The sequence below is a fragment of the Etheostoma spectabile genome, chromosome 24, assembly GCF_008692095.1.
Source record: "Etheostoma spectabile isolate EspeVRDwgs_2016 chromosome 24, UIUC_Espe_1.0, whole genome shotgun sequence".
NCBI lineage: Eukaryota > Metazoa > Chordata > Actinopteri > Perciformes > Percidae > Etheostoma > Etheostoma spectabile.
The window spans coordinates 13,521,925-13,547,737 of NC_045756.1; the positions used below are offsets into that span (position 1 = coordinate 13,521,925).

The 25,813-nt window shown below is 39.6% G+C and overlaps 1 protein-coding gene across 8 annotated transcripts in view; it reads right to left on the minus strand.

The window, feature by feature from the left end:
• atp11a (ATPase phospholipid transporting 11A) overlaps window positions 1-25,813 on the minus strand; it is a 46,398-nt gene that overhangs the window by 3,256 nt on the left and 17,329 nt on the right. For 4 of the 8 annotated variants that reach the window (XR_004327874.1, XM_032505972.1, XM_032505971.1 and 1 more), the window contains 29 exons: window positions 22,005-22,127; window positions 21,387-21,476; window positions 20,762-20,842; window positions 20,463-20,570; window positions 18,663-18,791; window positions 18,394-18,497; window positions 18,243-18,290; window positions 17,804-17,868; window positions 17,538-17,619; window positions 16,196-16,346; window positions 15,915-16,112; window positions 15,056-15,169; window positions 14,584-14,643; window positions 14,325-14,491; window positions 14,098-14,169; window positions 13,240-13,313; window positions 12,638-12,741; window positions 11,511-11,692; window positions 10,833-11,076; window positions 10,272-10,454; window positions 9,964-10,066; window positions 9,570-9,715; window positions 9,116-9,175; window positions 8,860-8,987; window positions 7,822-7,957; window positions 5,575-5,598; window positions 3,727-3,792; window positions 3,453-3,556; window positions 3,118-3,283 (listed from right to left, as the gene is read on the minus strand). Coding sequence is in view for 7 of the 8 variants with exons in the window: in XM_032505972.1 (XP_032361863.1) it covers window positions 3,118-3,283; window positions 3,453-3,556; window positions 3,727-3,792; window positions 5,575-5,598; window positions 7,822-7,957; window positions 8,860-8,987; window positions 9,116-9,175; window positions 9,570-9,715; window positions 9,964-10,066; window positions 10,272-10,454; window positions 10,833-11,076; window positions 11,511-11,692; window positions 12,638-12,741; window positions 13,240-13,313; window positions 14,098-14,169; window positions 14,325-14,491; window positions 14,584-14,643; window positions 15,056-15,169; window positions 15,915-16,112; window positions 16,196-16,346; window positions 17,538-17,619; window positions 17,804-17,868; window positions 18,243-18,290; window positions 18,394-18,497; window positions 18,663-18,791; window positions 20,463-20,570; window positions 20,762-20,842; window positions 21,387-21,476; window positions 22,005-22,127 (3,312 nt within the window). In the remaining variant the exon portion in view is untranslated. Of the gene's footprint in view, window positions 1-945; window positions 1,050-1,389; window positions 1,484-3,117; window positions 3,284-3,452; window positions 3,557-3,726; window positions 3,793-5,574; window positions 5,599-7,821; window positions 7,958-8,859; window positions 8,988-9,115; window positions 9,176-9,569; window positions 9,716-9,963; window positions 10,067-10,271; window positions 10,455-10,832; window positions 11,077-11,510; window positions 11,693-12,637; window positions 12,742-13,239; window positions 13,314-14,097; window positions 14,170-14,324; window positions 14,492-14,583; window positions 14,644-15,055; window positions 15,170-15,914; window positions 16,113-16,195; window positions 16,347-17,537; window positions 17,620-17,803; window positions 17,869-18,242; window positions 18,291-18,393; window positions 18,498-18,662; window positions 18,792-20,462; window positions 20,571-20,761; window positions 20,843-21,386; window positions 21,477-22,004; window positions 22,128-25,813 lie in introns of all 8 variants that reach the window. The other 4 variants (XM_032505974.1, XM_032505973.1, XM_032505975.1 and 1 more) reach the window with 4 other exon arrangements.

The following is a 25,813-nucleotide window of genomic DNA, read 5'->3' on the forward strand; positions in this document are numbered from 1 at the left end:
CTTTACAAGCCAACAAAGCCAAAAGTCAATTTCTATTGGGGGAAACAGGTCTGTCTCTTCTTACGCTACGGTAGTACGCAGTAGAGATTAAAGCATGAAGGTTAAGGCTAAAGGGACAAAGGCCAAATGAGCCACTGCAAAAAAATAAAATAAAAAGCTTTCCTGTGGCAGTAACCTGAACCTGGACACAATTCGGCCTCAGCGGACAATTCAATTATTTATAAAATGTAATTAATAAAGTATTGCAATGTCTTAAATCTGATTGGCCAGCTGTGATAATATCCTGTCCATCCTGTTCACACACGAGCAATGCAACCCAAGCAAATGTAGTGCATATATAACAATATGTAAATAAATACTGTAACCATACAACACCATAAAAAGAACCAGACCAAACCATGCAAATGAAACCTGACTAATAAACATGCATAAATGTTCAGCCCCAGTGTGTGCCAAGTCTTCTGGCTCTGCAGCAAGGATGAAATGTGTCACAAGAGGGCGCCAGAGCTCCATGTAAAGAACCACCCAACAGGATGAAAGTGCTTCATACATACCTGGAGGACTTTGGGATGTCAAACTTTAAGAACCCTCACAAAGACACCCACCCACACCCACCCATTTGTTAGTCAGGTACAACTCTCAAAAATAAATCTGTAAGCCTCACACCACTACAAAGTAAACCCTGTCACTTCAGGATGTTAGCATCACCCACCGTTACCAGTCCACACACACCACACACACACACACACACACACACACACACACACACACACACACCACACACACACACACACACACACACACACACACACACACACACAACACACACACACACACACACACACACACACACACACACACACACACACACACACACACACACACACACACACACACACACACACACACACACACACACACACACACACAGAGTGTGTGTTTTACCGTGCTGAAGCCCTCTAGGTTTCTGTGACAGCTACTCCATCTAGTAAGGAGTCAGAACTGTGGTAGGTCAGGGCCTTCTCAGACCCTCTATTATCCCTCAAACGCTGTGGACACACACGCCCACACACACACATTCAAAAACAAACACATTAAAGGTCTACCACATACACGTCACACACAGTCTAACATAAGTGTTACAAAATATTGATTTCTAAAACAAAGTCATGAAGGTCACATATCACACTCCACATACAAGCAGAGGAACCAAACTATGCTTGTGTAAATCCAGATGTAGGTGCACTGGCATGCAATGACATGGTTTGACAAAAGATTTACTTCATGCAAAACTGTAGCAGGGAGAAAGTAACAGGATACAAAAAAGGAAAATGGAGAGAAAGAGGGATTCTACACAAGTTAGAGACAGGAGGAAAGGCAGAGGGTCACCTCTAGGAGGACTGGGTTAGAAACTGATTCTGCTGGAAGTCTGAGACAGCATAAAGATGGTGGAGGGCTCGGAGGCAAGGCACCGGCGCTTATTCTGCCACGGTGGAGAACCAGAGTCAGGAGAAGAGGAGGAAGGGAGAAACCAGGAGGTCAGAGGGAGAAGGAAGAGTTAAAGCTTTGAAGATCAGTCAGATCTTTCAATATGCCACATGATCAAATTATGCAAAAGTTCATTAACAGACAATCATTCGAGAACATAAAGCCTTTCTCAGAGGATCAGAAACATAACCATAGTCATAAAGAAGGTTAAAAAGAAGGAGCAGTTAAGGACATGTAGGAAGAATATATTTAGTTGTTCAGGTAATGAGGAGGTGAAAGTTCAAACCTCACTGCAAACAGTTTGAAAACAAACAGGCTACACATTATTGTACACATCGGCTACAACAACAGAAAAGTAATGTAACTCGAGCAACTGATCAAATCATCAAATACAGTACAATGATTTTGGCTTGGTTGAGATTCCCCAGCTACCCACGTACTGCACCTAAAATAACAATAGTGCTGTTCTTTTCAATAGCTCCCTTGTTCGATAGACTCCAGAGCAGAAAAGCCACTCTTAAGGCTCTGACACACCAACCCGACAGCCAACCGGACTGATCAGTCGGCTCCGTTCTCCCCAAGTCGGTCGAACAAGTGCCTCGGAACACATCGAAGCAACGCAGACTTGAGCGTACGTTCTGAGTGTGCCAGAACATGGTACGAAACATCTCTCTAGACCTAATAAACACAGGGCACGCTGTTGTCAGTAATTGTTTTCATCAGAGAGCGTTGATAGCATTTGAGAAGGATTGTTGTTGTCATTACTTGCTGAACGGAAGAAAATACGATTACTAGTAATAAGAAGATACTGGCGTTATTTCTAGCTTTCTCGTGCACTGATTCGCTAGTCAAGGGCTAGCACTCCACCAATCAGATTGGTCACTGAGTCCGACTGCCCACTGGCCGATTCAACAAGTCAAATTGGCCAAAAATGAACGTCGAGGGCTTCCCCCCCACGACGGCACGGAACACACCGAACAGAGTCACCGACCTCGCCGGACTGTCCCAACAACGTCTGACGGCCGATGATCAGGTTGGTGTGTCAGCGCCTTTAGCCTCTGTAGACAAGTGAAATAATAGTTATGATGGCTGCATTTCTCTTTTCCATTAACAAAATATTTTGAGCGTTCAAAGTCTCTATTGAACTTTTCTGATTTAGGAATGAAGAAGCACTGCACACAGAGACAAAGGCATCCAGACTTACATCCAACAGAGTAGGGACGTAGCCAAAGCCAGCATACATCTGCTGACCCACAGGCATCAGTTAGACAATTTGACACTGCATTATTTACGGTATTAAAAGTATTATATGGTTGTCTAAAACTTCAAAACAGAAAATGATTGAATCCACTTTCAGGGCAGCAAACGTTACTTGTATGTCTAAAAGTATTTGATTTATGAAACACAAGCAGAGGGGCTGTTCTACTTGTGTGAACTGAGCTTGAAGGATAAGATTTGATTAATTATTCCAAAATAATTCCATTAGATTTGACTAATATGTATTTGGGTTTACACAGAATGTAGGTTTACACAGAGCACTCTTATACAATGATGGATGCAATTCTTAGTACTTTCCCAGTTGATTGGTGTCAAATACATACTTAACAGTATGTACGTGTATAAACCTACCTGTATGCGTTCAGTTGTGGTGGGCCACAGCGCTCTCCAGATTACCTTCTTCACCACATCTGGCAGCAGACTGGCTGTTATAAGAAGGATTATGCTGAGCCAGGCCGGACCACTGGACAACATCTGCATGAACACATAGTACATCCTCTGGTAGTTGAGGAAAGGCCTGATGGAGGAGAAGAGGGGGGAGGAAAGGAGAATTAAGCAATATTTCATTCATAAGCTTTTTATGTTTTAGGCTTTTACATGCTGTAAAGATCATGCCAACAAAAACATAGGAAATCCACTCCAAAACATTATCTTTAGAGTTCAACTGAATTCTTTTCAAAGCTTACCAGATAATTCCTCCCCACAGCAGAGAGAATACCACAAAGAATATCAGTGAGCCCCAGATGACAAAATGGTTGATCCAAGTCCAGTAATGAGTATCTAGAACCAACTACAAGACAGAGGTTAGAGATGAGAGAGGAAACCTTTGATCTGTTAAATGTCATCACTTCAATATTACCAGTGGGTGCTTAATCCAGTTTTGCTTGGGTACTTCTGTGAGTGCAGATACTGTGCAGACTAAACGTTTGTCTCTGTATGTGTACTTGTATGTGTTCTCACCTTGAATGTAACAGTGAAGACTAGCACAGTGAAGACCAGCGTCCCAAATGTCCAGTTTCCAAACATCTGCAGCAGCAAAATGACAACAGATGCTGTAAGTGACACATTTTAAATGAAAATGTTTGATGTTTTGTTTGATTTTGTTTTAAATAAAATAATATTTAAATCCCATTCATTTCAAAGTAAATACACTCATGTCATTTGAGATTACTCTACAGGCCTGACGTTATTATGGTACACAAATAAACTTAAGTGTGCATATTCAATAAGGAATCAATCAATCAAACAGATGGCAGGGTGCTCAGACAGGTGAACAATAGAAACAAATGAGATGAGTTGATAAGCTGCATGTCAACCTGATAGCAAAACATTTTAAATGTGCTACGTGAACCAATTTTATAAAAGCGTAAATAAGAATTATTTATGTATATTTAAACTAAATATGCCCACATGAAGAAAGGCAGCTTCTTCACTGCAAATTATGCTGAGGCTAGATTTGGAAGGAACATTTTTTGAAAAGGTGAAAGACATTATTGCAACTTAACTTCTGCTAAAAATCTTTGTTAATTTCTGGGAGTGGCAGATAGACTTTCACCCAGGCTTAACTTCGCACTTTTTGGCTAATAACATGCAAGACACATTATAAAATATTAAATTTTAATTTTTGCTGTGTGAGAGATGTGATACATGAATAAATTAAGTTAAAAAAAGAAAGTGTGAGTATGAAAAGATAGAATTAAGCCTTTTTAATGGCATCTGAATGTGTGGTGGTTGTAATGTTGATGTGATAGTAACAAATGAAAAGCAACAAAAACTAATTTTTAACTCCAGACTGTAGTCACACTATAATCTATCCTACGTGTCAAGAAAAAGCCAATGGGCCTCAAAATGTTTGGTGTTGTAAAACTATGAAGAGATCATAACTCTGAGACATTTGTTTTGTCCTGGATATGGGCTAGAGAAGAAATACTTGACGTACGTAAGTTCAGTCCATTACCTAGGGAAGGTATTAACCAAGACTATTTTAATGTGTGGTTTTGTTTTTTTGTTAGTTTGCTGATGTAGCCAAAAGTATGCCATATTATGATTTATCACAAAATCCTGAAAGATTTTATAAACATTATTCCCTACTAGATGGTGAATTCACACAGTATGTATGAATAAATACCGACACTGATGTTTGGTCCATCTACTAGGACCCTTCCAAAAATGTTGAAATGTCTCTAATGTCTGACCTACTGTACATTCTAGTTAACATTTACTCCACACATGTCGGTGTTTTTTTACCAGCATGATCAGCAAAATCACTACAATCTGTTAATGAAAGAGTTTTGCTTTTCTATGCAGCTGTTCACAAACAGAAATGCACTTTTAACTTTCAGTAAACATAAATAAAGCTTCAGAATATCACCTTGCATTCTGTTTGGTCCTGATGGTGCCCCACCTCTGTTATTTCTTTACAAATACGCCTATAAATAGTCCTGATAGCTCAGAGACTAACTGCAAATGGTACAATGTTCTTCTGCTCTAGAAAGGCGCTCCATCAACTGAAGGAGAATTAGATTAGAAAAGATGGCTAAATGTCATGTAATGGGAGTAGGAGTGTAACCCCCCCTCCCCCCACCCCCACACACACAGTATAGTTAAGTTCGTTCACCAATTTTAACACTGATAAGCATGGGTCACTACACAAAAGCCTACAGTTGATGTGTCTACAGCAAGCACTAAGGGCTGGACATGAGATGAACGGAGAATGGATGAGGAGTGGTTTGGTATCAGGCTGTGTGATGGGATCAAATAGGAAACTGGAAACTGAAACTAGGGGACATATGACAGGGACAGGCTTACCATCTGTGTGTTGGTTGTCATTAGCTGGGAGGAGGAAGAGAAGCAAAAAGAAAAAGCAACACAAAGGTAAGAGGAGATGAAGAAGAAGAGAAGGCCAGAAGAATAAAATCATAATAAACAGTTTTTGAGCTGGAGAAGAATAAAATTCAATGCATAAAAAAAAGAAGTTAAATCAAGCAACTCAAAGTAGTCCAAAAAGGTTTCTTGAAGAGTAATGCTGCTTGAAAATAAAAGTAAACAAAAAGAGAAGCACAGAGGAAGATGGAACCTGCCATGCGGTCGCGTCTTGGATGTGAATGAGAGAACGTCTATCAGCTGCACTGACAATGCTTTTTTAAATTGATCTTTAACTGAAGTCAAAAAGGTATGTTTTCAATGTTTCAATGTTTAACCCACAAGCATAACCACTTTCAGATTTGACTTACAATTTATGGAAAAAAATAAAAAGCTAAAAGCCAAGAATGAATCTCTCAGATGCATCATATTGACAAATCTATCAAAGCAACTCTGCCTTCCAATAAAGACTGCAGATAAAACATGAACCTGGATATTGAAAAAAGGTAAGCATACACTGGAATTTAAACCACAAAGAAAAATACCCGTGGTTTATGTACATTAATAAACTTAAAACATCCCCAAAAGACTGAAAAAGACAAATGACAAGCAGCAAATTATAAATATGTTTTGTAGAGAACTGCAGCACAACAGGCATGAACCTGCAGAGAATGTGCAAATTGACAAATTCTAACAGGAAGTTAAAAACAAAATGTGCAATCTACAATCTGAGATATTATATATAACAAAACAAAACAAAAAAACACAAAATTCTGCAGAATTACTTTACTATAGTGTATACTTATACTAAGTTCTGATAACTGATACTGATTTTGTGCAGAATTGTGTTCATTGTCTTTTGGCGATGTTGGAGGTGGAGATGGTGCACCTTAAAACGTGTGTTTCCTGTTGGAATTTCAGTAGTTAAATAACTGGATTCTGTCACTGCCTGATGTGAGTTGAGTGCAGATTTGAGTCAGTGACAATTCTCTTACGTGTGTTTTTCAAATGTTCTAATGGAGGATTTTTGCAATTGAGAAATACAATTATATTTCACTTATGTTGTTATAATAAAATAAAAATACATAAATGTGCCAAAAATATATTCAATCACTTACCACACACACACACACCACTAATATATATATATATATATATATATATATATATAATATTATACACACACAACACCACATACACACACACACATATACATACATACATACATACATACACACAATATATATATATTATATATATATAAAGTAACAAGAGCGGAGAGCAACAATAATATAAATAATAATAATAATATACAAATAAAATATAGAATAAAGATTCTAAATAGCACAAATCCTTCATCACACAAATGTGAAAACACACTAAAGAGAATCTAATTATTAGAATATTTCACTAAGAACAGAAAACACAAACTAAAACTAAAACTAGACCTTTCTGGTCTTCCTTGATGCAAAATCATCAATGATGTCATCGTATGAAATCTGCTCCCCTACTGAATGATGGATCCTGACGAAAAGGCCAGTGAGCCGCTCCTGAGACATGGTTGACCTCAGGTAGGACTTGATCAACTCTAGTTTTGAAAAGCTCCTTTCTACTCGAGCCACAGTGACTGGCAGACTAAGTGCAATCCTGAAAGCAGTCCAAAAGTTGGGTTAGATCTCTGGTTAGATCCTTATCAGTGATAAGCTCAAGGAGCCCACACAAACACACACGCCTATTAACTCAATAACATATTTCAATTCAGGACAGTGCTCCTTCTCACAAATACAGATGGGATTGGAGATGAAAAGTAACCGCGACCAGCTCACCCACGTATCAGTGCCTATACCAAGCAACCTGTCTGACCCAGAGGTCAACTGTCCCCTGCTCCCCCCTCTCACACTGCTTCTCAATGCTTGGTGCCTTCTCAGCAAGCAAAGGCGCCTGTAGCTGCAGGGGGCGCCAATTTGCCAGCTCTCCAATTCTCCAATTCCCCACACAGTGAAATGACAGATAAGAGGATCTTTTTTTAAGTGCTCGTGCCACCCTCCGTGTCATGAAAAATTGACGCCCCTGGAGGCCGCCTGCTTCGCCCGTGCCAAAAACCTCTACTAGGCTTATTACTTTGAAAGATGTACCATAAATCTGGCCCAAAACTGAATTAAAAAGGAGCTGTCTTTGACACATGGAGGTTACCTGTCCATTGCTGGTGAAGGTGGTGTTGTCAAACAGGAAGTAGGCACCAAAGAACATCACAATGGCATCATACACACCCAGGATGGTCCAATATAAGAAGATGGGCCACCGCAGCAAAGAGTTCTTAGCAATATCTCTGGCAAGACAAACACAAGATGATAGTACTGTAAATGACTCATGTTGACCATTTCTCATATGAGCAATTACACAGTTACTGATCAATACTACTTTAGCTGCCTTTGGGAAGACCTTAACCAGAAACAACCATAATGAGATATTCTAATGTGATTTAGTTTCCATGTGCAATAATTCATAAATACTAAATGTCTAGAGAACATTTATGGGCCTTCAGAAGTGTCGTTTGTGACAAAAGACAAATTTTGAGAGTCATGCGATGAGAAAAGGAGAATTCAGACTGAGAATATAAATGTGTAGTCTAATCATGTGAAACCTCAACTGTTCTATTTGGAAGTACTTTAGCTATGACCAAACTGAACCCAACTAAATCAAGTTAAAGAGGGAGGGTTTCAGCCCTTTGAGGCCTGATCTAAATGCACCGAGCAGTCCTGAACTGAGTCTTTTTTGCATGGATGTAAAATCAATAGAAAATGTTTATGCCTGCTGTCTTTTAGTCATATGAAGTTAGTGTACTCTTTTGCTTTTGAAAAAAATACTTAATCTTCAGCTGTTACTTTGTACATAAACAATCCAATGGAGGATAATATAACTGAGAATGTCTAAAATGTATGAAAGTGTTTCTTTTGCTTAGGAGGCTGAAGTAGACTATGTGCTTGCTGGGGACATCTCTGGCTGTTATATTAAATTATGGGCTGGAGTAGACTGAATCCCTGGGATCTAGATCTAGATGTTATATAGACATGTTACAAGAGGTCAGACTTCAAGCTGGAGTGTTCACAACTCCTCATTTTCACAACCAAACACAACTCTTTGTCTAACTTTTGTTTAGGAAGTTTGCAGAGGCAGCAGTTAACAGTTTTACACCACACACATATACACACACTAGATATCGACACTAACCTATAGAGAGATGGGTCCTTTTTCAAGATGTCCATGTTAATGTGCTGCTCTATGAGACTGTAGAGCAGAATGGGCAGCGAAGTGAAGCTGATGTTGTACAGAGTCAAGTAGGCTGTATCATAGAGTGGCTGGGGAGACGGTAGAGAGTATTTAAGCTTTTTTAGTTATTCTTTGTTTATTTTGTGTGTGTGTGTGTGTGTGTGTGTGTGTGTGTGTGTGTGTGTGTGTGTGTGTGTGTGTGTGTGTGTGTGTGTACCTGTTGTGAGAAGCCACAGAAGAACTGGTAGAGGAACTGAGGGAAGATGAAACAGACATTCTGGAAGAAAAAAAGAAAATAAATGAGAAGAAAAGCAGGTCAGGAGTTTTAGAAGTGATTAAAAGTGTTGTTTTGTTTGTTTGTTGCAAATTCTTGCTGAAGCTTGCAGACATTAAAAAACATAAAACTTAAAAAGATACATTTGGCTATTCTTACTAAGTTTACTGTAATAGGTTTTAATGTACATGTGCACAAAATGTCTTAATTTAAATATACCACCTATCCAAAAAAATACCACAACTAGGAACTAAATATTAAGTAAATAAGTTACAGAAAAATTGCAACTAGGTTACAGCCTCATAATAAAAAAATGCCCTGAAGAAATACAAATGGAAATGTATATACACAATACATACAATACAAACACTGTACATGAAATGAGCAGACAGACTACCTTGTAGAAGAAGTATTGCACAAGTTCAGAGATGCGTATGTAGTAATAGTGTCCGTGGACAAGCAGCATTTTCTTGAGATGTTTGAACTTTGGGATGGCGTAGTCACTGTTCCTCACTGCCTGACGACCCTCCTTACCCATGATACCTAAAGAGACCAAAAACAGATACGTTTCACACATATATGGTGGAAAGTATCATTAATAGGCTTACGTTAACTTGTCCAGTTATGTTGTAAACATCAGGGACTGTGTGTAAAAAGTGCTGCTATTCTTTTACTGTGCATCTGATGTGGATGGAAATACAGGCAGAGTGCGTTGTAGAAGATGTTAATATGACATATTTTGTAGCGTGTTAGTTACGTAGTGAAACGGACAAAACTGCCAGCGTACTAACCAATGCCAACATGGGCCTCTAGGATCATGCTGACATCGTTAGCTCCGTCTCCAATGGCCAGCGTGATCGGGTGCTCCTTGGAGGCTTTAATCAGCTTCACAATCTAGAAATACAACACAAAGTGGTACCTTTAACTCCTTAAAACAGCTTAACAGATCAGCACAAAGCATCCCTCCAGGTGTGGACTTTCATCTCACTTTAAATCCATATTGAGTCTTAGTGATATATGTGAAAACCATCATACTCATTCAGATTGACGTCTGTGAAAAAAAAAGGAAAACAGGTGCAGTCCACAGCAGTCTTTGTACCTGTGCTTTCTGGAGCGGTGCCATTCGACAGCAGAGCACGGCACTGCAGTTGCGGCAGATTTCTAGGAAGATCTCTTTGTAGTTCCCTGAAATTGAGTCCTCCTGGGTGGGCCTCATCACCGCAGAAAGAGTGGCTCCATCAATGATCAGACCATAGTCAGTACAGTCACCTGATAAACTGGACAAACAGAAGACCTGTCAAATACAGGACAGCTTCACCATATTTCATTCAGCTACAACAAAACTTGACTGATTGAAACATAGATAGAATAAAATCCACTTGAACAAAAAACCGTTCAGAAAAAAATAAAAATAAAACACTATTCAGCTTCTTCAAGTATTTGAAGCATGTAACAGGTTGTTTTTTTTAGAACCTGTTGTAGGATTTCCACTGCAAACATACAGTATGTAGGTGACTCATTCCACATTTCAGCTGAAATCTTAAACATGGTTGGCAAGCTGGCGCAACAAACCAGCACACACCACACACACACACACACACACACACACACACACACACACACAACCACAGCCACCCACAGCCCTACACGACACCACCTAGAAAGTGTCCGTCATGGCGTCCGGTTGCCTCAGGACGGTCCTGCTCAGGTCAAACAGGACATCGTGAAGGCTCTGCTCTTCAGTACGTTTGGTGGTTAGCTCCAAGATCTGGGTGTTGCGGCGAAACAGCTTGCTGGCATAGCAGGTGGCAGCCGCCGTCTCCATCTTATCACCGGTCAGCACCCACACCTTCATTCCTGCCTTGTGGAGAGACTCAATGGTGTCTGCCGCTTTTTCCTGGAGCCTGTTGTGAAGCAAAGTAGGAAAACACAGACCAAGAAAGAGAGTACGTTTTAATAAGGTGTTGGGGAATATAAAGCAGCAACAACATAGCCATACAGCATAAAAATACTTGAATCATTTTCATTAATTTTCTTAAAAGGATGAGTTGACTTGCAATGCCCTCCGGGTTAACCAATCCCTTTGAAGCCTACACTGTAATTGCTTCAGATGGGTTGAACTGCCTCTTGCCCTCACTCAGTTACGCTCCCGCAAAAGTGGGGCAGCACTTGTCATGCCAGCAGCACGCACAGAATAAAGAGTTAGCACTTTTGAAGTGCAGACATTTTTATTTAAAAAAGAGCAACTATACAGTAACACCTGAGGGGTTATAATAGACCAAAAGACTACATTTCTATATATTTGGCAGCAAAATAGCCCATAGAAGAGATCGTCCACCTGTCCTCCACAGCAGTGGCTCCCAACAGTATCAGGTCTTTCTCAATGATGTCGTAGGCCTCGGCTAGTCGTTTGTCTCTGTCCTGTAGTGCCAACTTGGCCCCGTTTAGCAAATGGCAAACCTCCTGGTACTGTTCGGGACTCAGAGGCCGATAGGCAACACAAAGTGTCCTCAGACCCTCCTGTGGGAGAGTAGAAATTCAAACAGGGTTAGACTATATCAAGGTCTTTTTCCAATGGCCTGTTTCATCTGAAACATGCTGTTTGTGGCCCCGATTCTAAACACACAGCTAAATACAGATATTTGCTTGAGTTTGGACTCTAAATGTGTGCGTGTGATGTGTGGGCAGCAACTGCTCTTTTCATTTGAAGCTCACCAGTACAATGCCCAGCATAGATCTCTCTGTTTCCACTGAAAGCTACGATTTATCTACAGCTGCAACCACGGCAAGCGCGGTCTTACTGACCTGGTTTCCACTACAGGTTCAATTCACTTTATTTAGTTCATCTTTATGGGTTATGCATTTTGGGAGTTATTATGTAATGACGTTATGCAGTTAAGTGCTTTACTGCTGCTCACTTCCCCTCTTGCCTACTTGTGTTGTTTATATTCTTCATTTCAAGGAGAAGTTCTAATAATCAAATGTGGGTGTATAAAGAGAAAATAGTTACGATTACAATAAAACACATCTTGTGACCTTATGGCTTTTTGTTTAGTGTCCCATGCAATGTATGATTAATTTAAGAGCTTTAGGGTCAAATAATGAGATTATAAAATACATATTAATTGTTAACAGCTGATGAGAAAAACAAACAGGCTTGTATGTCTTTTAGAAGCCACACTAGACCTTCAGTGGATAAATAAAGAACTGTTCGATGGAAGTGGGCCATGCCCGTGATTGACTTCCTATGGTAACCATGGCAACCACTATGGTCATTTACAATAACTGTGGAGACCATTGAAGTAACACAATCTTTAAAACTATCACAAGGTGAATCGTGTGAATAATGCTCGAATAGAAAAATACTTTCTGTAGTTTTAGGAAACGAGTGATATGAATGAATGACTAATAGTATGCCAGTGTGTGTGTGTGTGTGTGTGGGTGTGTGTGTGCGCGCGCTCTCACCACTGCATTGTGCTCCACCCGAGCTCTAACCTGATCCACTTTGCCTGATATAACCCTGGGGAAGATGGCAGAGTCTGCGCCTTTACAGAACAGATAGAGCTCACCTGCTCATACACGCACACACAAGCAAAAAAGAACAGAAAAGAAGATATAAGAAATAAGCCATACACATGAACCTAAACAGGGTGAAGCAGCTTTCAGTTTCTATGCTCCTCATATCTGGAATAAACTCCCAGAAACCTGCAGATCCGCTGCTACTCTCAGTTCTTTTAAATCAAGGCTGAAGACCTTTCTTTTTGATGCTGCCTTTCCTTAAATGAATGCTCATTTCTTTAAATTTCTTATGCTGCACTGTAACTTTTATTCTTGTGTTTTATGTGTCCTAATGTTTCTATTTTGTTTTTAACTGTCTATTCATGTGTTTTATTAGTTTTTAATGCTTATGATTTTTAACTGTTTGTACTTGTGTTTTATCTGTTTAACTGATTTCGTGTAAAGCACTTTGAATTGCCCTGTTGCTGAAATGTGCTATACAAATAAAGCTGCCTTGCCTTGCCTTGCCTAAACATATACATGCATATTAAGAGTTTGAAATACCATACCAGAGCTGGACCTGACAATGACGCTCATCCTCCGTCTGACTGAGTCGAATGTCAACACCTCCAACAGCTCAAACCTACAAAAAGAACCCACACAACTAAAATCAATAGCATTGAAATTACCCTGTACATTTCTTCAAGTTAAGGAAAGCCTTGACACTATCAGGCTGAAATGACCAGTAAACCAGTAGAGTACAGTAAAGAAAGGATCAGATTTTGAACAGCTTGATTTTAGATGATATGGTCAATTAAGATATGCTGTATTGTCAAGAATGGATCGAAACATCTGTAATCAAAATCTTACAAAAACCTTTAAAAATCCTTCTTCATGAACTCAAACAGAGATTATCTGATCATCATTTTGAAAGATGAACACACTTACTTTTCAAAGAGAGTTTTCAGCCAACAATTTCTCTTTTCATCACTGTTCTAAATTTAAACTCATAGCTGAAAGCCTGTTGGTTTCAGCAGTTACTGGGCTACTCCCACTTGTTGCTGTAGTGACACAACTTTACAGTAATGCACATTCAGTTCAGATCAACTCTAATTACTGCTCTGTTTTCATACACTGGCCATTAAGTTAACATAAAAAAAAACAAGTATGGTAACATGCTGCAACTGAAACTTTCTGGGTTCAAAACGGTTAACAAAAATTAGTACATGCCCTCATTTTACTTTTAGAGAAATTATCAAGATGAATATTCTAATCAGAGGTGTGTGGTAAACAGAAATTACATACCTAACAATAAGTAGTGCTGTATGCGCTACAAATAACTTCTACAATAACTAAAAAGCCAATAGAATAAATTGTTGCTGAGGCTGAAAGAGATAAACAACATTGTTTTAAATGGACACACTCACCTCTCAATCTCATCCTCCCTGTTTAAGATCTCCATGTGACTGTCCTTGAGTCTCAGATAGGTGAAACCGAGCCTGCGGCACAGAAATCACCATTATTAGAAATGGAGAGACTGAACTAAATGTATTTATTTGAAAAATGCTCTGTGTGCGCAGATGGCTTTATTAGCAATTTAACAGTCCGATTATCATTGTGACAGTGTGTTTGTATGTGTGTGTGTGTGTTCCACCTTTTCATGCCCTCCACCAGCGCCACCTCGTCTGGAGATGAGGAGATGTAGAAGGAAGTGGACTTGCCCTGGTGGATGCCATGCTTGATCCCATCCACTGTCTCCTCCTCCTTCACCTGCACCGTGTGGCACAAACATAATGCCCGGAAAAACAGCTCCTCGTGCTCCTGTGGTGGACGGACACACAACACAGCGTTACCCTAATGCACACGCACGCACAAACAGAGGCCACACACATACACACAGAGGCTATGCTCACCCTGGCCCCAGGACCTGGCGATGTGTCGATCATGTCCATACCTGTTGCACCAGGCATCACCTAGCAACAACACAAATTAAGCACATTTAAATAGGATACTATTGACATAAAGATAAGACATTCTGATGGTCTAAAATATAGTCAATTATATTAAAATACTCTAAAAGAGCGAGAAAACAACAAAGGTGTGATGTGCTGTGGAGTGAGCCAGTGGCTGCATTTTATTAATATCTTGCATGAAATAAAAGTTCATTCTTAACCTTGTAAATAGTAGTTTCTTGCTGTCTTGAGAGTCTGAGATGCGGTTGAAAGCTCAAAAAAAAAAAATATTAAAAAAACTGTGTGGTGGTGGAAACAGTCATTATAGTGTGCAGTGCCTAGTCTTTGTAGGTTTCATTAATCTGAAAGTTTATTGCAGGACTTAAGGTCAGACATAAAGATCGAATAAATAGTCCATCCATTAGGTTGTTACCTGTCCGTTACAGATAGCATGAGGTACATAAACGTGTCCGTCCACACAGCACTCAATGAACTCCATGTTGTTCTCTGTCAGAGTCCCTGTCTTGTCTGTAAACACATACTCCACCTGGGAAGAGAGCAGGAAATGAGTTACAGCATAAGTCTCTATGTGACTTCTCAGTACAGTAGTTGTGGGCCGATTGATCTTGGTATTGATATTGATCAATACCAGTGTTGTGAGATTGATACTTTAGTTTTAGTTTCTCTCCAGTATGCACCGCAGCTTGTTTCATCAGAGAGGAGACCTGGCTGTCTGTGTCTATGTAAGTGGCACACACTGCTTCTTCTCCCTTCTCTTGATGTTGTACTGTCACGTGACTCAGTGGCGCCAGGCAAACAAGCAAGCAGCCAGGCCCAGCGGTGGCCAGCAGACACGCACACGCACACGCACACGCGGACACACGGAGCAGAAGAATGGCAGAGAGGAAGAGGAGCGGTGTGTGGCTATATTTTCAGGCCAAAAAGTGAAACAAAGGCAACATGTATAATTTGTAAAAAGGCTGTAAGGTACAGTGTTAAAACAACAAATTTATACAAGAATATGGAAATTCTGTCCTGGGTTTTAACTTAATAATCCAAAGGAGAGAAAACAAGCAATCCCAAAACCACTTAAAGGTCATGAAAATTTGTTCAGACTTAGCAATGTGATGATGCATCCACCTAATTCATTAAAAAGTATTGGTATCAGCAATACTGGACCTGTATTTACTTGGTATCGAATTGATTCCAAATTTTGCAGTATTGCACATCACTACTGTACAGTACAGAAATATTTGCTTTTATGTCAGCCTGTTCAAAGTGTTCTTTGCTACCTGTCCCAGCTCCTCGTTCAGGTCCGACGTGTTGACCACGGCTCTCTCTCCTAACTCCTTGTCAAACATTTCATCATCCCACATGATGAAATAGGAGCCCAGGAACTTCTGCATTTCCACAGTGACGTACATGGAGACTGGGATGATATAGTTGAAAAGAACCATGAAGGCCAAGAAGTCTGTGAATGCCCTGATCACCTGAGGAAGAGGAGGAGGATGAGAGGATGAAGAATTCTTTTTTTTTTTTCTTCAGATTGAGAGAATGTAGTTAACAGTCTCACAATGTGTCTCCCTCTCTCTGCTTCTGTTCTGTCGTTGTACCAGGGCTCGTCTCTGTTGGGGTCGGCCTGCCACGCATATTTCAGCCCCGTGTTGATGAGGGCCTTGCCGATGAGAATGCACAGGTAGACCACCAGGTAGGCATTCATTGACCTGCAGAGAGAAACAATGAGGGGTGTTTTATATCTGGGCATTCGGCCACATTAACACAAAAAATACCTGTGGGCCAGAGATGGAAACCAGGCACATCAAAGTGCATGGATTCAGAAAGACAATGCAGACCAGTCCCACAGCTACAGTAAAAGGCATTTTGGATTTTAACACACTGCATTTGTTAGATACCAGTGTTGTAATGTAACAAAATACAAAATACTTTGCTACTGTACTTAAGTCAAATTTTCAGTATCTGTACTACCAGATACTTTTACTCCACAACATTTTACTAAAGAAAATCTATGTACTTTTATTCCACTATATTTCCCCTAAGCATCTTGGTTACTTGTTACTACAAAAAAAATCTGAAAAAATGTGTTACACTGGAAAAAAGCAGGTTTGGCAAAATGATTGTTTCTAAAGATAATGCATGCTCCATTCCAGTTTATTAACCTAATGCCTGTTTGTTGCCAAGCGACAAAAAACAAACATAGGCCAACACTAAAGAAGAAGAAGAGGAGGAAGCATAATGACTGATGGAAGCACCTGCTGCAGGCTCTGCCGTCATGGTAACAGACAATGACCACCCAGACAGCAGTGGTGATAGAGATAACGTTACACACCTTTGGCCATAAAGTTCATAATCAATTCTTTTTTACTTTTACTTCTAATACTTAATTACATTTAATATCATAAAATGACTTTTGATAGTTAAGTACAGTAAATATCAGATACTTTAAGACTGTTACTAAAGTAATATTCTAAAAGGAGACTTTAACTTCTACCAAAGTCAATTTGTGGTAAGACACTTTTACTCAAGTATTGCTTTCAAGTATTTTATACAAGACAGTTAGAAATAGACATTCTTATAAAAGGGAACCGCGGATACAAGGCATTTATTCCGAGCCAAGTACATTTCGGCAAAAGGAAGACAAATGCAATTCCAATGAGTTAATCAGGCCCACACTGTTACCAAGTGTAAATGTAATCCACCTACAGTCATTCATATCTACAAGCCATCTGGATAGAAGACACCAGATGGAAAGAAAGATCCACTCCGTCCAGGGAGCCAGAGAGACACAAGGACTCTCGTTTAGTGAATTAATGGATGGGTCAAAAATATAAATGATTATCGAAGCCAGTGTTCACAATTTATAATATGTAAATGAGAAGGAAAGAGAGAGAGCCTACTTTTCCACTGCGGACCGTTTCTGAGTCTTGGACTGGTAGTTGAGAGCCATCTTGGTTTCCATGCCAGTGTAGATGGCAACCGCTAAAAGAGAGGCAGACAACATTAACTCAAGCTCCATTTACTAGCTTTTTTCAAACCTTTTAGTCCCATCTAACAGTTTTCAAGAGGACATTGAGAAACAGTTGAAAGCTCAGTAAAAAAGATAGTTTTACAAAAAAAGATCTAAACTTTTTCTAGCATATTAGTCAATTTCAGGTGATATTACCATATATGTGTGCAGTGTTCTTGAGTGTGGCTCCTCGAAGCAGCAGGTTCTCTGCTCCTAATGGCCTGCAAAATTATAAAGATATCTAGTTAAAAGCAAGCCCCTGCTCAGACGTGAAAAAGAAACTAGTTTAGACAACATTACATTCCTATTTTAATACCATCGTAAACAAAAGAACTAAGGGAATCAAAGTAACAGGAATAACATAATATAGAAAATTATAACCTTTTCAACATTTCTCAGGGGTCAGAGTACTTACTAACTAACTAACTAACTAACTAACTAACTAACTAACTAACTAACTGACTTAATAGGATCCAACAATTGGTGGACCTTTTTTGGAGTTTACAGTGGTATTTTGGAAATGTCTACTTTGATCTTTACTGGAGAAAAATGGACCATATTCCTAGTCCTGGAGTATTTTACGGCTTTGGGTTACCTGGCCACTGGCTCATTGTCCATGTAGATGTTGATACGGCCAACGAATCTGTGCAGGACATACGTAACAGGAAAGACATGTTTCAAACATTTATTTGTCAGTGTATGACAATGTTTTTCAGTTGTGTGCGTGAATAGTGTGTTGTACTGACTTGTATAGGTCCGGCTGTGGTTGTTCACATTCTATAGTAGCGTGGATGGTGTCTACCTCCTCCTCGGTGTTGTAAGCTTTGGTGTCCTGAACTGCATAGTATGTCTAAGAACGGGAGAACGGATGGGTGAATGAAAAGAGACCAAATAAGACATTTGCAATGAAAACTGGCAGCCTCAACTTGAAGGAAGTAAATAAAATATTCAGGTTGGATAAAGTGAACTAACTGGCCTGTCCTTCAATACCACACACATACTGCACAGTACACACCTTGTGGCTGCTCTCTCCGTCAAGACTGGCTGTAGTAACATAGCAGGTCCCATCATCTCGAGACGTGGAAAGAAGGATGAGGTCGCAGGGAAAAGTCTCATTTTCTTTCATGAAGATGACGTCTCCAACCTGAGACAGAAAACAAAGAGGCATCCTTTTTTATTTTTTAAAAATGCCTCTGGCATGTCTAGATGTAGTGTCTTCAAGGATGGCATGTCACATCCTGTTTCTACTAGTTAAGGCTGAATCCCATTCCTCCCTTACCCCTTCCCCCTTCCCCTACCTTTTGCGCGTTCACGCGGCACCTAGTGCCGGTCCAATACGTATTACGAGCTAGGGGTAGGGCATAGATCAAGGGCTGTATACCCTACGGATCTAGTGTGGACGCGACCTCACTAGAAACACACAGGCAGTGTGGGCTGCTGCATCAACCAGAGAGACACATGAATGTAAGTACTTTCAGCTTTAAATAATTGATTAAAAAGTTACGACAGTCTTGTTTTGTGGTCTATGCAGTCCTGTACATGTGTACCCATGTTCCTAACTGAAACTTTTTAAAAATCGCTAGCTTGCAATGCTAACACTAATCGCTAACGCTAACGTTGAACCAGTCCCACATATTTCTGCCTTGAATGGACTGTATAGATCGCATAGATTGTATAGCTAGATATATATTAACGGTCTATGATACATCGCTACGTGCTTAACATATACCGCCCTGTCTCACACAGGAGGACACAGGAGGACACAGCAGCTGATCCAGGTTGGGGCTGCAAACGAGCAGACGTTTCCTAATTCATATGTTTCATGTTGTACCCATTCATTATTGCATTGGTAGCCTACTATTATTGTAATAATATTTAATTAATTCCTGTTCATTGTTCATGCACTTGTTATATTGTTGTTGGTTTTGATATGGGACACTGATGATATGTGAGGGGGGGGGGGGGGTTACTGGCCAAAAGGCTCCAGACTGGTCTGGAATATCAGAGCAGCTGTAGCTACAACAGTGTAGTGTGTGTGTAGTTTGTTTGTGGTCTTGTGTGTATTTTTTAGTTTTACACATATGAGTGCCTTTTATTGTGTGCGACATGTTAGTTATGGTTCTAATAGTTGACAATGGTTCTGTAACATTATTTTATGTAACGTTTTTGCCTGTTATGTTCAATTTATCCCCAAATAAAGACAGATTTTTGTCAACAAAATGTTTTTGTGAACATCAATGACATTCAAAACGGTGATAACTGAAACAGATATACACACACCATGTATACAGGGTGTAATGTATGTATATGTACACATGATGCATGTGTATACACATTTGTATTGCAAACAGACCTCAGTACTACACAGATAAGTACTCTGCACTACCAAAGTGAACCTAAAATAACTATAAAATATATAACACTGTTGTCCAAACCCACACAATCACAGACCTAGACGGCATCTTGGAGGTTTGTGATCAATACTGTATGGTGATGTCACCAAGTGGTGTCCCAATTCATAGGGGTATGTTTTCACCCCTTACCCCTACCCTTGGTTTTCAAGGGCCAAGGGGTAGGGGTAAGGGCCAAGGGTAGGGGTAAGGGGAAGGAATGGGATTCAGCCTAAGATAACCTTCTGCTTTACCACCTGTAAACCTTCAGTTCAGCCAACAGTCATCCTTTGGCAGATCCTCTGCATCTGGTATTATAGCTGCAATTTCACTCTGTATACATTACATACAGTACCACACACACACACACACACAGTTTATTTTATATGGGGTGATACTCTAGTGATTTATCTCTTGACACACACCCTGAGCTTGCGACTTTGTTTGCCGACCACTTTCCCGTTCTCCACCACGTGGACGGGACACTGGTTGATTGCGTTGTCTGCTTTGTGTCTCAACCAGTCCTCATAACCCTGACAGAGGAAAAAAAAGACAGAGAGCGTGGGATGTAAAAGTGTTGTGATGAAGTGTGTCTGTAGGTGTTGCTAATGGTGTAGTGTTTAATAATAATAATAATAATAATAATAATAATAATAATAATATCTATATATCTAATCGAACATCAATATCTAATTGAAGCAAAGTGAAAACCTTTGGCTCTCACCTGTTTAATGGCTGTGACTGTGATAACAAAGAAAAGGGGCAACCCGCTGGTGATAGGACTGGTGGGAGTGTCGATGATCAACTGAAGTGACAGAGAGAATTAAAAGACCAACATGGATGTAAAGCAGAATAATGCATCAAAATGACAGACAGCTTTAAGGTGTACTAAGTAATGTCTGACCCTTAGGAAATTAGAAATACAAAAAATATCAATGGACCAAATCTCCTTCTACACTCGCAAACAAATAACGGTTCTTTTAATTACTTTGAGTGAAATTTTATAGTGGCAATTCTCTTTGTTCTTTATGTAAATTGTCCTTGAATTATTTTATTTTTTTAAAATATGATTTGTTTTGCAGAAAATTCCTACTTGATTCTTGCCAAAATGTGTATAACAGGACACATTAAATCAGCCCATTAATTAAAGAAATTTTAGTATGATGGTTTCTTTTTTACTGTAGTTATTTTAATAAAGGAGTAGCACAGGATCCTAGGGGGGGAAACTATATTGTTGTTCCCCTGCGTATAGCAGCATGATGTAAAAGCATGTTTTGTAGAAATGAAAGCAGTGAAACACATTTAAAATGGCTGTAATTAATGTAAACAGAAACAGAAAACGCTCTTACCTGAACCAGAAATATGATGAGAAAGTAGAAGTTGGCAACTCTCCTGAACTGCTCAAACATGTTCTTCGGGACAAAGTTCAAAAATGTGTACTGGGAAGACATGAGACAGTTCAGTCAAACAAATCGTTGAGTGTAGTTGTCACTAATTAGCCACGTCAAATCCAAGGTGAACAAGAACCTTTAAAGAGACTACAACATAAAGGCAATATGTGGCTTCATGCTTTTAGAAATCATATGCTTATAGTGTTAATAAAGATATTAAGATGCTTTTTCATTGATTTGTATGTGGAGTTGGATAGTATCACAAATAAACTATAAATAAACCACAGCCATAAAAACATTTTACAAACATGATAGACAGAATAAAATGATTGATAAATAAACCACTGGCTAAAGTGGCTAAACATATTTAAATGAATAAATAAAATATTGAGACACTCTTATCTTTAAAATCAAATATATAAAAATAAAATCACCTTCCTGAAACACTGTGTCTTATTACCAAGAAAAAGTGACTGAAACAATAAAAGAGAAGTCTGTTGTGTATTTTTGTTGAAGTATCTATGCTACTACAGCAGGTAGTGATCTTTGTGTGTATGCGTGGGTGTTTTCGCTGACCTTGGAGGAGACTATTCTGTTGTCGGGGAATCTTTGTTGTATAAAGGCTTCTGTTCCTGGAGGAGGCTCCTTGTGTCCAATGAAAATCGTCCTGCTGTCCACCCAGTTCTCCTCACCAACACACTGCAAGGGGGGGGGGGGAGAGAAAAGTTTGAGTGTTCTCTGCGTTTGTGTAATGTCTTCATTTTAAATAATTCCCTAGGTGATATGATATGCAGTGTGGGTCAGTGGGTGAAGCTTTGCATTGACACTGCAAAGCTCCGTAAAGTTAAATAAAACATCTAACCTCTGTACAATCACACATCATTTGCCATTTCCGAATGTAACTAGATTTCAATGGGAGATAAATAAATGTATCATGATCCTGATACGCTCACACTCTCTCACACACAAACTCACTCTCTCACACACTTGTAACATAATACTGTGTGACACACTGAAACAGATTACAGAAAGTCAGAATGAATGAGTAATTTCTCCTCCATGAATGAGAACTTTTGTTACCACGGTTACTTGAACCGGCATGTGACTCAGACTGGAATGCCACGCACACGCACGTGCACGCACACACCTCTCAACTATTTATGGGAGAGCAATGAAAGGAAGTGAAAGAAAAAATTGAAAGCAAGTTGAAAGGAAAGTACGAATAACAATTAATAATGCTGTAGTAACTGACTGGTATCTGATTTACAGTAAAGGAGGAGATGAAAACCAGATAGCATGGACAGGTTGCCAACTTTGTCGCCCACACGATTACCGTTCTTCCTCTTCTCTCCCACCTGCCTGCTCCGTCGGTTCACCTAACACATTTCTTACACACTTCCCGTTACTTGTATCCATATGGAACAGTGCCACAAATATCCAGGAACACAAAGGATAGTGTTACATAAATATACTGTACATGCTGGAGATGCTACTAGTTGCTGGTAGCTCATTAGCCGGAAAATTAGATTTGCCAATTATCAAACAATAACCAAAATAGCTGCAGCACTAATGTTGTAAATAAAAAAATGTGAAGTATGCAGTTTCCATTTAGGTGTGTTAGCAATAATGCGATGTGCAGACACGTACAAGTACACGTGCAAAAACAGGTAATGATAATGTATTGTTAGATGAATCTGTGTTGATCAGAGTCAGATGGCGCTGACTGAGAATCTATTGCTATGTTTCCATCCACACGTTTTCATCTGAATTAAGTGATATCAAATGAAAAATGCCTTATGGAAACAGTAACATTTGTTTAAATTTCATGAACATCGACTGAAAGGAAATTCGTTTGGTCTCATTGGATTTTATCTTGATCAATATACGACTTATGCAATAAACGCTGATAGAAACGTTAATTGCCCAATAAATAATGAATTGCAATTAAGTTTTAGGTCATTTTATGGTTGCAACCCGCCACAAAACGAAGAAGAAGTTTTAGTTCATTTACGCCCAGTATCTCCGCTGTGTCTGCAGACATGGCGGGTGTCAACAAAGACAGATGGAAGTGGACGAACGAGGAGACAAGAGACTTTTTGAATTTAATTTATCAGGAACTCGCAAAGGAAATGCCCGACAAAGGTTAAGACAAGCCGAGGGACGTCCTCCGGAGTTAATGGAAGGCGCTCAAACAGCGAGACATGTCTCAAAAAAAAAAAAAAAAGGAGTCTTGCAGCGGTGCCGGAGGGAAAATAAAAGGCAAGTTGCATCTGCATCGTCATAGCGATGTGTTGATAGCATCGTTGTTGTCTTATTATAGCCTGATATGTTGATGTTGGTAGACGGCACAAACCATTTTGTCTAGAAAAACTTAGTTTGCAAATGTTTGCTTGAGTGTTGTGCGATTCAGTGCGAAAATGAATGGAATGTCTAAATTCAATTTGATATACCACTTTGATCAAAAAACAGCATGTGATGTCATTATGCGCAGGTTTTTAATGGCTTTAAAGCCATTGGATGGAAACACACTTTCACTAGCTTTGTTCGCGTGAGTTTTTTTTCCCCAAACTTCAGATAATTCGATTGACAAGTGGATGGAAACTTAGCTAGTGGCCTTACTGTCATCTCCATCCTTAATGCAGCTTTGTTTTTCCTCACATCTTTCCTCTCCATCCCTCACCACAACCTGGATGGCCTCTAAGCAGACATCTCTCTCCTATCGATTACGTTTAGCTTTCACCCGGATTCAAGCTTTTAACATGAAAGCCTGTCTATGTTTAATCAAATAAAACATCTTCACAAAATTCTAAAAAACTGCCCTGTATTAGCTCGAGCATTAAGCCTTTGGCTGTAACAGGACACTTTGGGCTATTCTGGACTTTAATAAATCACTTGAGCAGAGTTTCATGTTACAGAACACGGCAGGTTTCAGGGGGGTATTTATAGTTGAAAGGGAAACATTTGTGGTCAGGAGAAAGGGATGGAGAGAGTCTGCAGGTTTTGTTTCTGTCGGCCTCACTCAGCACCGACATCCTTCACACACACACCACACACACACACACACACACACACACCAACACACACCACCACACACACACACACACACACACACACACACACACACACACACACACACACACACACACACACACAACACCACACACACACACACACCACAACACACACACACACACACACACACACACACACACACACACACACACACACAGAGAGAGAGAGAGCACAGGAATACACAAACAATCACGCACAATGTTGCCAGTTGTGTGTTTTGCTGTACGTCTTTACAGAGACAGATAGATGAGAGAACTCCTCCAAAGTGAGAACATTACAATTGGAGTATTTTGAGAGTTAGGATTTAGTTTTTTTAGGGTAACCTTTAAGGGAAGGGGAAGAGCCTGAATGTGAAACAGGTGCACAGACCACTCGTGTTTTAGAGAAGTGAAACTAACACTTTGAATTTAGTTTTAAAATGTATTATACCTTCAGCAATTGAATAAAATCAAGGATACTGCTTTTAGTATGGTTTTATTTTCCTCTCTGTATTTTGGAGATCTGCCAAAAGGTTTGTGTAAAAGTGATCTTCTTAAGATGTTCATGTCTTCATGAAAGTAAAATAATGTGTTACTTCACAGAAATGCCCCAACTATGGACTTTGCTCTAAGGATGAGCTGCACCCTTCAAATACAGAGAAACAAGGGAGAAAATATCTGGATCAAATGGGAGAGTTACTCTCAGACAGACACTAATTAATGCTTTTTAAACATTATTATTATTATTTTTTTTTATTAGGTAACTTATTCCCTGTGTAATGAATTGTACCTGTGTATCTGTTCCTAGTCATGTTCTTCTGCTGCATTTCAGTTTCTCTACTACATTTAAAATTAAAGATGCTTCCAACAAAGCAGATCATTCAGATTTCAAACTTCAACCAATCACTTTTAATAACTTGAATAGTTACTAAAATGTGTCATTAAGTTGGTGCTTTAAAAAAACAAATAATTATCATTTCCACATAACCTGAACACAGCATTACAGAGCCAGAAACGGAAGCCACACTGCTCAGGAACAGGGGACCATATTGTAACAGAGCTGACCACCACCATGTCTTGTGCAATACTGGAGGAGAACACACCCACACAGCCACAACCAGACAACACACACCACAACACACACACACACACACACACACACACAACACACACACACACACACACACACACACACACACACACACACACACACACACACACACACACACACACACACACACACACACACACACACACACACACACACACACACACACACACACACACACACACACACCACACACCACACACACACACACCACACACACACACACA